This window comes from Heloderma suspectum, chromosome 4 (assembly GCF_057233095.1).
Source record: "Heloderma suspectum isolate Gila_16-S chromosome 4, 16-S_ref, whole genome shotgun sequence".
Taxonomy (NCBI): domain Eukaryota; kingdom Metazoa; phylum Chordata; class Lepidosauria; order Squamata; family Helodermatidae; genus Heloderma; species Heloderma suspectum.
This window is the reverse complement of record NC_139461.1, coordinates 222,994,214-223,007,247: the sequence shown is the minus strand read 5'-3', so window position 1 is coordinate 223,007,247 and position 13,034 is coordinate 222,994,214. Positions and strand designations below refer to the sequence as shown.

The 13,034-nt window shown below is 43.1% G+C and overlaps 1 protein-coding gene across 5 annotated transcripts in view; it reads right to left on the bottom strand.

The window, feature by feature from the left end:
* The window catches only part of DAB1 (DAB adaptor protein 1), a 911,155-nt gene that overhangs the window by 233,404 nt on the left and 664,717 nt on the right, over positions 1–13,034 (bottom strand). For all 5 annotated transcript variants that reach the window (XM_084852384.1, XM_084852385.1, XM_084852387.1 and 2 more), the window contains one exon: positions 9,132–9,328. In XM_084852384.1, the coding sequence (XP_084708510.1) occupies positions 9,132–9,198 (67 nt within the window). In that variant the 5' untranslated portion in view covers positions 9,199–9,328. The remainder of the gene's footprint in view (positions 1–9,131; positions 9,329–13,034) is intronic.

Genomic DNA, 13,034 nt, shown 5'->3' with positions numbered 1-13,034 from the left:
TAGCAAACCAGGAGAGGAGGCTCTTGTTCCAGCAGTCACTTAGCTAGCCCACAAAACTCTTCCCTTCAGTCAGTCAGGCACAAAACTAGACCAGACACAATTTAAGCAATCAGAAATTGTGTGAATGGTTTTTTAAAAGTAAATAGTAGGTTTGGGGGCCTGATCCAAATCAGGCTCCCTGCACCTGCTATTTGCATTGGAACAAAAGCTCAATTCATTCCAATGAATTTCTTCTAATGCAAATAGTAGGTGTGGGAAGCTTGATCTCAATTGGGACTGCAACAGGGTAGAGAGGCATAGGATTAAAGTCCCCCCGCCCTATACTCCCCATAACAGTGTTCCAATTGAGATTGGGCTCCCCATGCTGGCTATTTGCTTTTTTAAAAACCATTCACACAGTTGCTAATTACATGAATGGCATGTTATCATCAGGGAATGGATTGTGCTGTGTAAGGCACCAGAAGTAGGGGTCAGGCACTGCAATCTTCTCACAGCAGGAATCTGGTAACTAGGCAGAACCTAATGACCATTTGCCACTGAAGGCTACCATTTCATACTGTCCACTTCTCCTGAAAGATAAAAATGAGCTGGTGAAATGGGATGTGTTACAATTCCAACCAATAAGTGGTTACATTTACCAATCCTGAGGAAAGTACACAAATAAAGTATTATTCTCCGACTCGTGATAAATTTTACCTTGACTCTTTATGCTGAAGGTGTTCCCTATTCCATCTAAGCAATTTACTGGAGAGCTAAAACCTCTGTATCTTTAAATCAAAGGCCTTATTTCTTGGGAATAAAAATTTCCATTGGGTAACAAACTTGGTGATTACTAACATAACTTCAGGTGCCTTACTTGCTAGATCCCATTGACGGCAGTTAATGAACCTGAAAAATACACATTTTTCCAAAATGTCCATCATTTCACACTGCACTAGACTAGGGCTCATATATACATTGTGACACACAATCCAATGAAAACTAAATGGGGGGGGGGAAATCAACTTTCTTTTCACTTTTACTGCACATCATGTGAGTAGTAATACTGCTTTGGAATGTTATATATAGCCTAGTTTAAAAACAAAACAAAAAAACAACCCTTCATTCTTCTGTAACCCACACTGCCTAGCTGAATGTGATTCAAGGCACCGGGACTTAAGCATTCAGTCAAGAACATGATTAATTCTGGATGTATCCTACTGCCACATACAATGACAGATGTCTTCCATTTTTCAGTTCTTTTTTCATCATGGGAAGTGAAATGATAGCAGGAACCTAAGTGCTCCATGAGTGGGTGCATGGAGGGAAGCAGTTCTGGGAAACACTGAAAAAACTGCAATCAAGGGAAGCAGTCATTTTGAAATCAGTTTGTTGTAGTAGAGTGGCACAATATGAAGTAAAGTTTGTGTCCTCCGTGCTTCAGTCTCCTGTGCCATCATTTAATAAATTTTACAGAGCAAACTTCTTTTCTGTCAAATTGAATGAACATGGTTAAAAAAAAGTGGGAAAACATTTCAGCACAGCACTAGTTTTTTATGTATTTTTTTGTTTTTATCTGAATTGTTGTACAGCGCCTTGGTGACATTTGTGGAAAGGTCGTATAAAAATATTATTAATAAACAATAGATAGATAGATAGATAGATAGATAGATAGATATCAACATGCATTTATGTCTTTTAGATTATGTAGACAGAAGAAGTTGGACAATATTGTGTGATTTCAGGATCAGAAGTAGTGTGCCTATGTACACTGACTGCTGGAAAATATGACCAGGAGGGTGCTACTGCATTCATGTCCTACTTGTGGGTTTCCCACAGAGAACTGGTTGGCCACTGTGTGAACAGAATGCTGGATGAGATGGACCCTTGGTCTGATATACCATGCCTCTTCTTATGTTCTTATGTTCATATTATGGAAGAAGTCTGTATGGTGTGTTTATGTAGAATTCCTAGCTTAGCTACTAAGTTAAACCTAACATTTATCTGCATATTGTCCTATACTTTCTAGTTCTTTGGGCTCCTAGCATTTACAGAATTCTGCCCATTATAATTACCCCCCCCACACACACTTTATAAGTCAAACAAAGCAGTTTGAAGTCCCACACAAGCAGGATTTTTCTGTTGTTGTTGTTCAGTCGTTAAGTCTTGTCCGACTCTTCGTGACCCCATGGACGCCAGGCCTTCCTGTCCTCTGCTCTCTCCCGGAGTGTTCATAATCATCGCATCGGTGATGCTATCTAGCCATCTCATCCTCTGCCGTTCCCTTCTCCTTTTGCCTTCAATCTTTCCCAGCATCAGGGACTTTTCCAGGGAGTTTTCTCTTCGCATTAGGTGGCCAAAATATTTGAGCGTCAGCTTCATATCTGTCCTTCCAATGAGCACTCAGGGTTGATTTCGTTTAAGACTGACTGATTTGACCTCCTTGCAGTCCAGGGGACTTGTAAGAGTCTTCTCCAGCACCACAGTTCGAACGCATCAATTCTTCAGCGCTCAGCCTTCCTTATAGTCCAGCTCTCACAGCCATATGTTACTACTGGGAAAACCATAGCTTTGATTATATGAATCTTTGTCGGCAAGGTGATGTTTCTGCTTCTTACTATGCTGTCTAGGTTTGCCATAGCTTTCCTCCCAAGGAGCAAGCGTCTTTTAATTTCATGGCTACAGTCACTGTCTGCGGTGATCTTGGAGCCCAAGAAAGTAAAATCTGTCACTGCTTCCATTTCTTCCCCTTCTATATGCCAGGAAGTGATGAGGCCAGATGCCATGATCTTAGTTTTTTTAATGTTCAGTTTCAAACCAGCTTTTGCACTCTCCACTTTCACCCTCAACAAGAGGCTCTTGAGATCCTCTTCGCTTTCTGCCATAAGGGTGGTATTGTCTGCGTATCTGAGGTTGTTGATCATTCTCCCGGCAATCTTAATTCCGACCTGTGATTCATCCAACCCGGCGTTTCTCATGATGTACTCTGCATATAAATTAAATAAGCAGGGTGACAATATGCAGCCTTGCTGTACTCCTTTCCCAATTTTGAACCAATCAGTTGTTCCATGTCCAGTTCTTACTGTTGCTTCTTGACCCTCGTACAGGTTTCTCAGGAGACAGGTAAGGTGGTCTGGTACCCCCATCTCTTTAAGAATTTGCCACAGTTTGTTGTGATCCACACAATCAAAGGCTTTAGAATAGTCAATGAAGCAGAAATAGACGTTTTTCTGGAATTCTCTTGCTTTCTCCATGATCCAGCAAATGTTGGCCATTTGATCTCTAGTTCCTCTGCCTCTTCGAAACCCCGCTTGTACTTACGGTAGTTCTCGGTTCACATACTGCTGAAGCCTAGCTTGTAGAATTTTGAGCATAACCTTGCTGGCATGTGAAATGAGTGCAACTGTACGGTAGTTTGAACACTCTTTGGCATTGCCTTCCTTGGAATTGGAATGTAAACCAACCTTTTCCAGTCTTGTGGCCACTGCTGAGTGTTCCAAATTTGTTGGCATATTGAGTGCAGCACTTTAACAGCATCATCTTTTAGGATCTCAGCTGGAATACTGTCCGCTCCGCTAGCTTTGTTGTTAGTAATGCTTCCTAAGGCCCACTTGACTTCACTCTCGAGGATGTCTGGCTCAAGTTCAGTGACTGCACTATCATGGCTATCAGGGACATTCAGATCTTTCCTGTACAGTTCTTCTATGTATTCTTTCCACCTCTTCTTAATCTCATCTGCTTCTGTTAGGCCCCTGACTTCATTGTCCTTTATCATGCCCATCTTTGCACAAACCGTTCCCTTGAGATCTCCAATTTTCTTGAAGAGATCTCTAGTCTTTCCCATTCTGTTGTTTTCCTCCATTTCTTTGCATTGTTCATTTAAGAAGGCCTTCTTGTTTCTCCTTACTATTCTCTGGAACTCTGCATTCAGTTGGGTATATCTTCCCCTTTCTCCCCTGCTTTTCGCTTCGCTTCTTTCCTCAGCTATTTGTAAAGCCTCATCAGACAGCCACTTTGCTTTCTTGAATTTCTTTTCCTTTGGGATGGATTGAGTTGCTGCCTCCTGAACAATGTTACGGACTTCCGTCCATAGTTCCTCAGGCACTCTGTCTATCAGGTCTAATCCCTGAAATCTATTCGTCACTTCCACTGTATATTCATAAGGGATATGATTTAGGTCATACCTGAATGGTTTAGTGGTTTTCCCTATGTTCTTCAATTTAAGCCAAAATTTTGCAATAAGAAGCTCATGATCTGAGCCACAGTCAGCTCCAGGTCATATTTTTACTGAGTGTATAGAGCGTCTCCATCTTTGGCTGCAAAGTACATAATCAATCTGATTTCGATATTGACCATCTGGTGATGTCCATGTGTAGAGTCACCTCTTGTGCTGTTGGAAAAGAGTGTTTGCTATGATCAGCACGTTCTCTTGGCAAAACTCTATTAGCCTTTGTCCTGCTTCATTTCGTACACCAAGGCCATGCTTGCCTGTTATCCCAGTTATTTCTTGACTTCCTACTTTAGCATTCCAATCCCCTATGATGAAGAGGGCATCTTTTTCTGGTGTTAGTTCTAGAAGGTGTTGCTTATGTTTATATGTGACTCCCCATTGTGCATGAGGAATTTTGCCCTACTCATTGAAGAGAAAGAGAAACCTCCTGCACGCTGAGCTCTGTGTGCGATTGACTGTAGCTACTGAATTGTGATCCAAGTTCCTAATTTCCTATGGGCACAGAACAAAAAGTGCTGCAGCTCATAAATCTTCACAAAAATATTAATAAACCACATGTGTGCTTCACACAAAATTAATGGTTTTCTTTACCTGTAATAATACGTTGCCAACAATCGTAAGTATATACTTACATTAAAGTATATACTTTATTAAGTCGCAGTTCCATAGAAAATTAGGGATCTCTCTAATTTCAGACTACCCAAATAACGGAAGATTTTTTTTGTAGAATTTTGTACTGGCAATAGTGCATCTAATATGTCTTTTCATTATTGGTATAAGCCACAGTAGGATTAGCCCTAAGAATTATGCACAGAAGGGAACATGTTGCTGCTTCCCACCCACCACCACTTGTTTGCATCCACCCTAACCAATTCTGCGATCTACCAGCCTCATACTGGCAACGTTGCCCATCCAGGCAAAAAAGAAGAGAAATGGGTGCTACAATATTAAACTGACCTGGAGGAAGCAGAAGAAAAGGAAGCATGTGTGCACTAGGAGATGACAGTTTAGCTCATACTTTGCTAGTCCTTGTCAAATAAATGGGCTAATTCTGCCAGTGATTCAGTCCACTGCACTTGTAGTATGGAAGATAGCTCGGTGGAACACATAACCCCAGAAAGGGCACAACACATTTGTCTATCGTTAAAATATATAAGTCTATCTGCTTCCTCTCTCACACATTAACTTGTAACAGATCCTGCAGAACCTGAAGCCCCTTCATGTGTTAATCACATAAAGGGGGTCCACATGCAGAAACGGTCAGCATGGTCATGCTGCTGGCCTTGCCCCAAAGGTCATGTGACTTTCTTACCCTGCCCCACCCCCAACATCTTCACATCAAACAGGAATGTCTGAGAAGGAAAAGACTGTGCACATAGATGTCTACTTGCATAGGCTTCTTCTCAATGCATGGACATTAGGAGCAGAGCAAAGAAGCTGTGAGACCTTGGGAGAACACCAGTAGCCCCACTGCCCCTGTCTATGCCTGCACCCTGTTCACATGACTAAAGCATGAAGGGGTCTTGAGAAACATACAAATCCATGCCAAACACATGGTAAAAGCTTGCTTTCCCTGACCTCCCCCCTGTATTTCTAGGCGGCTTCTAGTCATTCAGAAGGTGAAGCTAAACTTACATTGATTTCAGTGCAACAGCACAAGACTAGGCAGCAGTTTTACATAAATGAACAATGTCATTTATGTAATAAATTCAGCATTTCTTAAGTGCACGAGTACTTCAGAAGCAGACAAGGGAGCTCTTAATATAACCTGAGGAATGTTGATTTTTTTCATTCAAATAGTCTCATAGGTCTGAAAGAACTAGTCATTATTTTAAAAAGAGCTTTCTCCATATTTTAATTACAAACCATAACTATCTTTCTATATATATAAACATTCTGGCTTGGGCCTTAACATGCTCCTCCACTCATGTAAGGGAGGTCTATTGGTGGTCTATTTCCACCAACTCCTCCCTCTATCTGCAGCCCACCACACCATATCCCAAACCATTCCCAAGAGTCCCCCAACCCACAGGAACAGATTTTTCAGGGGCACAAATTGCTGAAAAGGAAAGTGGGAGCTCTGAAAGCCCCATTCCATGAATATTAACTCTGTTTCATGCATGAAAGAAGATATAGGATAGTATCCAATGTCAATCTTTCTTAGAGTAGACCCATTAAAATGAAAGACACTTATTAGTCATGCCTAATTTAAGATCCATTTATTTTGATGGGTTAGTAAAACTAACATTGGGTACTACTACCCATAGTATCCAAGCCTTTGTTAATATTATTTAATTTCAAGCCTTTTGTACTTCTTGCACTTGGTTCTCTTTCTTTGTTCCACCATAACAGCTTGGATTAAATTGATCCTTCATGATCATCAAATGTGTTCCAAATATTTAACTTATTACCACTATAAAACCGCAGACTTTCATTGCTTTCTGTGCAGGCCACTTGCAATACAAGTTGCTAGATTCTTCCTAAATGCTGATTTGGTATTCTAAAGGATTTTGAGACTGAGGGCCAAGCTACATATTACTTTGAGGATGTAGCTAACAACTATGTCTTTCTTTTTTATTCTAACGTAAGCTTGGGAGGCAATCCTGATTGGGACCTTAGCTTGGGGGCAGGGAGGCTGTAATCCTTTGCCTCCACTGTGGTCCCAATCCAGATTAGCCAATCCACGCCTGTAATTTTCATTGCCAAAAAGTGATCCATATGTTTTAAAGGTGCAGGGGCCCCTAGATCAGGACCACAATGGGGGGCCAAGGGTTGAAGTCCCCTATCCCCTGTGCTCAGGTCCTGATCCAGACTGGAACCCCTAAACTTACTTTAAAGCAAGAAGGAAAGATGTAGATGTCAGCTGCATCTTCTAAGAAACATGTAATTTGAGTGTGAGAGTAATTTTCCTAGCCCAGCAGGCAAATCTCTACCATTATTATTCCCACAATTTTACTGCAGATCCTCACTCACCCTGTCCACCACCAGCTTACAAAGAAAGCAACGTTTAGAGAGCAGGGCTAGGAGCAAGCAAGAGTACAGCAGCAGTACAACAGCAGCTGTTCTTAAGTTGGACAATGTGACACCAGAATTCACCCATAATGTGACATTAAAAATAGAAAGGTGAGGTTAATGAGATCTAAATACAGTCACCCCATTGCCACTACCAAAAAGCTTTCCCCAAGAAATGGTATCTCTGGAGCCCCTACAGGTTCCATCACAACCCTCAACATTCCAAGAAGAAAAGAAAAACTCAAACCTACACCACAAAGCATGAAGGAGTGAGAAAGCATCTCAAAAACCCAGAAAACTGTCCAGACAAGAGTCTGTGCTGATGCTATGAAGACAAACAGACAGAGCTTCTAGACCTAGAAGTCAACACTACATGAGGACCAGAGTGGGTGGATGGTTCCACTGGAAAACTAGATCTTACATCAGTAATAGCCAAGGGGTGCAGCTGCTATTCTCTTCCCCCATTTCCTGTATTTCACAGAGATGGAAGAGCTTGATGCTACCATCCCAGGAATCATCCTGCCATCTTCTTGCATTGTCAGTGTAAAGACTGAAACAATTTTAGGGCTGAAGTCTGAAACCTTAAAACAGCAGGGTGGGTGAGCCAAATAAATGGAGGTCATACTGAAGCCTAGTGCAGTCCAAATCAGGCTGGACCATCCCTTCTAATCCACTGGCATTGGTAAAACTTTAGTCAGAACAGCAAGCTACCTATATAGGAATTATTTCTTCTAAAGTAATACAGTTCTTACAGAACTCCCATGACTAGACTGAGTTTGTCTTCCTTGCCTTGTCCTTAAAGACTCCACACAGACTATAGTTGGGACAGGTTTGGTCATCAGATTCTCTGGGTCACTTTCAGGCACATAATGGACACAGCCTTACAACTCTGAGGAAGATAATTACACCTAATTTATTATTGCATTTATATCCCGCCTTTTTTCCTCTTGCAAGGAACCCAAGGCGGCTTACATTATCCTCCTCCTCTCCATTTTATCCTCACAACAACAACCCTGTGAGGTAGGTTGGGCTGAGAGTGTGTGACTGGCCCAAAGTCACCCAGTGAGCTTCCATGGCCGAGTGGGGACTAGAACCCGGATCTCCCAGCTCCCAGTCCAACACTTGCCACTACACCACATTGGCTCTTTTATGTCGTGTAAACCAAGGTTAACACATTAAAAGCATAAGATTATCTGCCAAAACCACACTTAAAAGAATGAAGACCATTTTGTTAACTGTTATTAAGCTAGTTATTTAAACCATATTTAGTCTTTGCATTATAACTCAGCATGCATGGACAACAAATAAAACATTATGTATAGGGCTGAGTGAAAAGTAGAGGGTGGCTTCTGCTGAAATATGTGCCCACCTATTTCAGCATTTTTTGTGGAGAGAGGTGAATTGGGATAAAACTGTTTGTCTGTTCTTATTAGGACAGGAAGCTCTGCCCTCACTCTGAACTGGCTTCATGACATCTGCACATAGACAAATCTATTTGGATACATGGCAATGCAATGCTATCATGTTCATTATATGATTCCTGATTGGTTGGAATCATTCAGTAAAGCCGAGGGAGGAAATAAGGTGTTAAATCAGCAAGCAGAGGGAAAATAATGGCTGTGCAGTGAAAAGAAGTACACTTAAGAGGGTTTGGAGAAATATTCCAGGGCCTCCAAAGACCTGAAAATATTTTGCCTGAAAATATTTACATGTAAACATTCATATTTATGCAGGAATTCAGAAATATTCAGAATGTTTCATCTTTCCCCAGCTATTTATATTGGCTAAGAGAATAAAATGGAACAACAAAAGTTGGTGTACCGATTAGATGAAAAGTTAATTTTCTAAAATTGTAAAGTATAAATAGAACACAATCTTTAGCAAACTCTAAAGTACAGGAAGGTCCTACCTTTCTTCTTAGAATCTTTCTTTGTGCTGGTTTTAACAGCCACTTGAAGTTCTGTCTCAGTTGACATCCTATTGTATCCTTAGTCCTCTTCACACAGATCCAGTATCTTGGCCAGGCTCATTTAGAACAACTCTCCAAGAGAACAACTTAGCTTTTCAGATACTAGGACAGCTCATTTTATTCACCCTTTTGGAATGCTGCAAGAAAAAGCAATGTAATGAAGAGTTATCTTAGGAATCAGGTTATGCAAGAACGACAAAACCCCCAGGCAAACTACCAATTGGGGTTGGATTACTTATTAAGGCTGAGCCGAAACTACTTATCCAGTTCTGTGTTAACTTTCATGACTTTTGAAAAACACCCCATTTTCTGTGACTTTTGGCATTTGTGAACTTGTTCAATGTATATCGGCAAGATGAAGGGTTGTGGGTTTTTTGATATATTGGTTTGTACATGTCAAATATGCTGGCTTTGAAGAAAACTTTGAAATTTGGCAATGTTCAATTGAGGCCTACCTGTTATGAGATTATTTTAATCACCACTCCAATGAATCTGAACTTTTTCAGTGTCTGATCTGCCTCTTTGCAATCCCAATCAGAAAATAAAACATTAGTCTAATGGTCCAGATTCTAATCTCCTTATGCAAAATGGATTGTGCTTCTATTTGCAAAGCAAACATTGCTATTCCCAAAACAATGCATTGCATTACCTAATTTCAATGAGGTGTTCAGAATACATTCTTTAGAACTTCTAATTTGTTGTTTTAATGAATTTTATCGACATTTGCATGGTAGACTGTTCAATCCCTCTGAATAGGAATCTAGATGATTTCCAGGTGTTTTTTTTTAAAAAAAAGGGGTCTGCCTGACCCCCGCCCCATTAAAAAAAATTCTGCAGGGTTGCAGGAAGATTATTGGTATGAAAAAAGAATTATGGTATTATATATCATTGTTACTGCAGAAGCACATGCTTACTCCCACTAATGTCATTATTCAGTTGTGTGTGTGTGTGTGTGTGTGTGTGTGTGTGAGAGAGAGAGAGAGAGAGAGAGAGAATGAATTACATTTTCCCCCTAGGAGTTAGCAATTAAAATAGACCACACAGAAAACCGGACAATATTGCATTATGGCAGCATAGGGAGTTACAAATTTTAAAGAAACAAAATAGAGGCAATCACTGGGAGTTCCGGAGTTTGAAACTGGAAATTCATAACAGCACACCAGAGATGCTTCCTGCGCCATTTATTTATACCAGTTATATTTTTAAACATCTAAGCTGGATTTCTTTTTACCTTCAGTGTCTAGCTCTAAAACAAAGCAACCTGTAATTTAAATGAGTTAAATTGTTTACAGGGAATATGGTTGTATTAGACAGATAGACACACCACAGTTAACCCTCTCCTTATAATATTATGTTCTTTTGGTACAGCTGCTACTACAACAATTACTTATCATTTATATGATGCCATCAGTGTGAATAATTACAGAGCAGTATGCATACTGCTAAAGAAACATACCAGCAGGAAAGAGGAGTTCAATTACTGAACCACAAAGGACATTATTATTCATTTGGAATTCTGGTATTTATTTTATTTATTTATTGCATTTATACCCCGCCTTTTTTCCTCTTGCAAGGAACCCAAGGTGGCTTACATTATCATCCTCCTCTCCATTTTATCCTCACAACAGCAACCCTGTGAGGTGGGTTGGGCTGAGAGTGTGTGACTGGCCCAAAGTCACCCAGTGAGCTTCCATGGCCGAGTGGGGACTAGAACCCGGATCTCCCAGCTCCTAGTCCAACACTCTTGCCACTACACCACATGGACATACGTATAAGGGTGGGTATGGAGAGCCACATCAGAAAAAGACCAGGATGTGTGGAACTCATTGTGCTTCTCATTGTGTTACTGTAGTTGCAGACAATTAATGCAATTTGCGGATCATTTGCAGAAACACTGTTTATGGCTACATTACACATTTTCTACAATATCTTTGTTCTGAAATCATTATTGTTGAATTTGCAAAGGTAGTACTTAAAATTGTGATATACAGATTTCAACATCTTTAAGGTTTAAAATTTACAGCTTTAATCTACAGAATTATAAAGGGAAATCATGAATATAGCAGCAGACTCTCTCTCTTTTTTCTTTTCACATCCACAGCCTGAACAGCAGGTAAATGCCCTCACCCCGCGCCAGCTTGTCTGGCTGAAAGAGGGGGGCCATTGCGGGTGGGTGGGGTGACAAGACATAGGGGCCTCTGATTGGTGCACCCCAGTGGCACCACCATGCAGGGAGGGGCAGGCTGAGCTGCCTTAAACTCAGCTCCCCCTCCCGATCTCAGCTCTCTGGCTCGATGCAGCTAGAGAGAACTACAGCTTCGCCGAGAAACAACGAAGGACACCTGCATGCTGGAGACCGGCTTCGTCGTCGTTTCAGCCACTTGAACTCCGCATGCTATCAGGACTCCGCGTGCGATCTGCGCACCCAGAGCTTTGCTGACGCTCATGGTGGGGCGCACGCGCTCCGGCGCGGCTCCATCGTGGCCGGTGCCTGCCCTGTCGGAGAGGGCGCCGGCTGGGACACTGCGCCTGCAGGCCTCGGCGCTTGAGGCGGCGGCGCACCCACCCCTTCTCCTTGCTTCTTGTGCTTGCCGCGGCTCCAGAGTTTGCCGGGGCTCTCGGTGGGAGCGCATGGGCGCAGGCGCTGCCCCCCTGGCTGGCACAGCCCCCCTGGCTGGCTGGCACCTGGCTGCCCCCCTGGCTGGCACTGCAGCCACTGGTCTAGTGGCTGCAGTGTTGAACTGGGACTTGAGAGATCCAGGTTCTAGTCTCATTTCCGGGGGCATAGTTCAGTCCTAGTGCCCCTGCTGGGCATGTAGAAGGTGCCAGGTCCTGGCATCTCCAGGTAGGGCTAGAAGAAGAAAAAAAAAAGACCCTCCCTGAACTCCTGGCAGTGCTATTGGGGGGCCACAGATTCTCCACCCCTGCCGTATAAACGAATAAGGTTAATAGCTAGACACACGGTGTCTTAAATGTGAACACACAGAGCCATACAGAAAGAGGATCAATGTTTTGCGCTCATCTCTCTAACTGCTGCCAGACGCGGGGGTTGCCCCTCCTGTCTAGCGGTAACAGCGGCACTGCTGCCTGTTACCCTGGGTGCCCAGCAATTAGCCCCCTGGAACCTCCTGCGGTGTCCTCCGACCCCTGCCACTTTTACTTCTAAGGGTGGTAGTTGGAGTGTTGGACTGGGTCCATGGACCCGGGCCCTTCCTTCTTCCACCAATATCATGCCAAGCTTATCTCACTTTCTACAACATGCCCCCCAAGAATGGCCAAGGTTGAAAGAACGGGAAGGGTAGGGCCCCGCCTCCCCTCCCCAACAGATTGCTGCCTAGGCCTGAGTCCGAGTCTAATGATGAAGCAGACCCGGTACTGGCGTCAGTTCTTCTCGTCTGAGGAAGCTGCTGAGCCTTTTTCAGGGATCCCTTCCCTCTCCCCCAGCCAGGCCTAATAAACCCTCTGTGGTCCAGCTTAAGCGAACGCGACAGCCGACCCAATGCTCGCTACTTCCTTCTATTTCAGCTCGTCTTCGGTTCAGTGCACCTGGACGCCATTGAGGCCTCCACCTCGCCTTCGCAGGTTCACCATGGCAGCACTCCACCACTCCAGGCAGTCCACCTTCCTGCAGCATCTCCGTCAGCAGTGATACAAGCAACATCATCCTCCTTGTGGTTTTCGCCCGGGCGACATACCACAGCTGGAGGCAGTTCGCCCTCCTGGGGCATCTCTGTCGGAGCGTTGCAAGTGGCATCATCTCCCTTGCTCCCGGGGACCCGGACACGGCTGCTCTGGATATGGGTGAGATGACTGCACCTCGCCCCACTTGTCCTGACAGGTGAC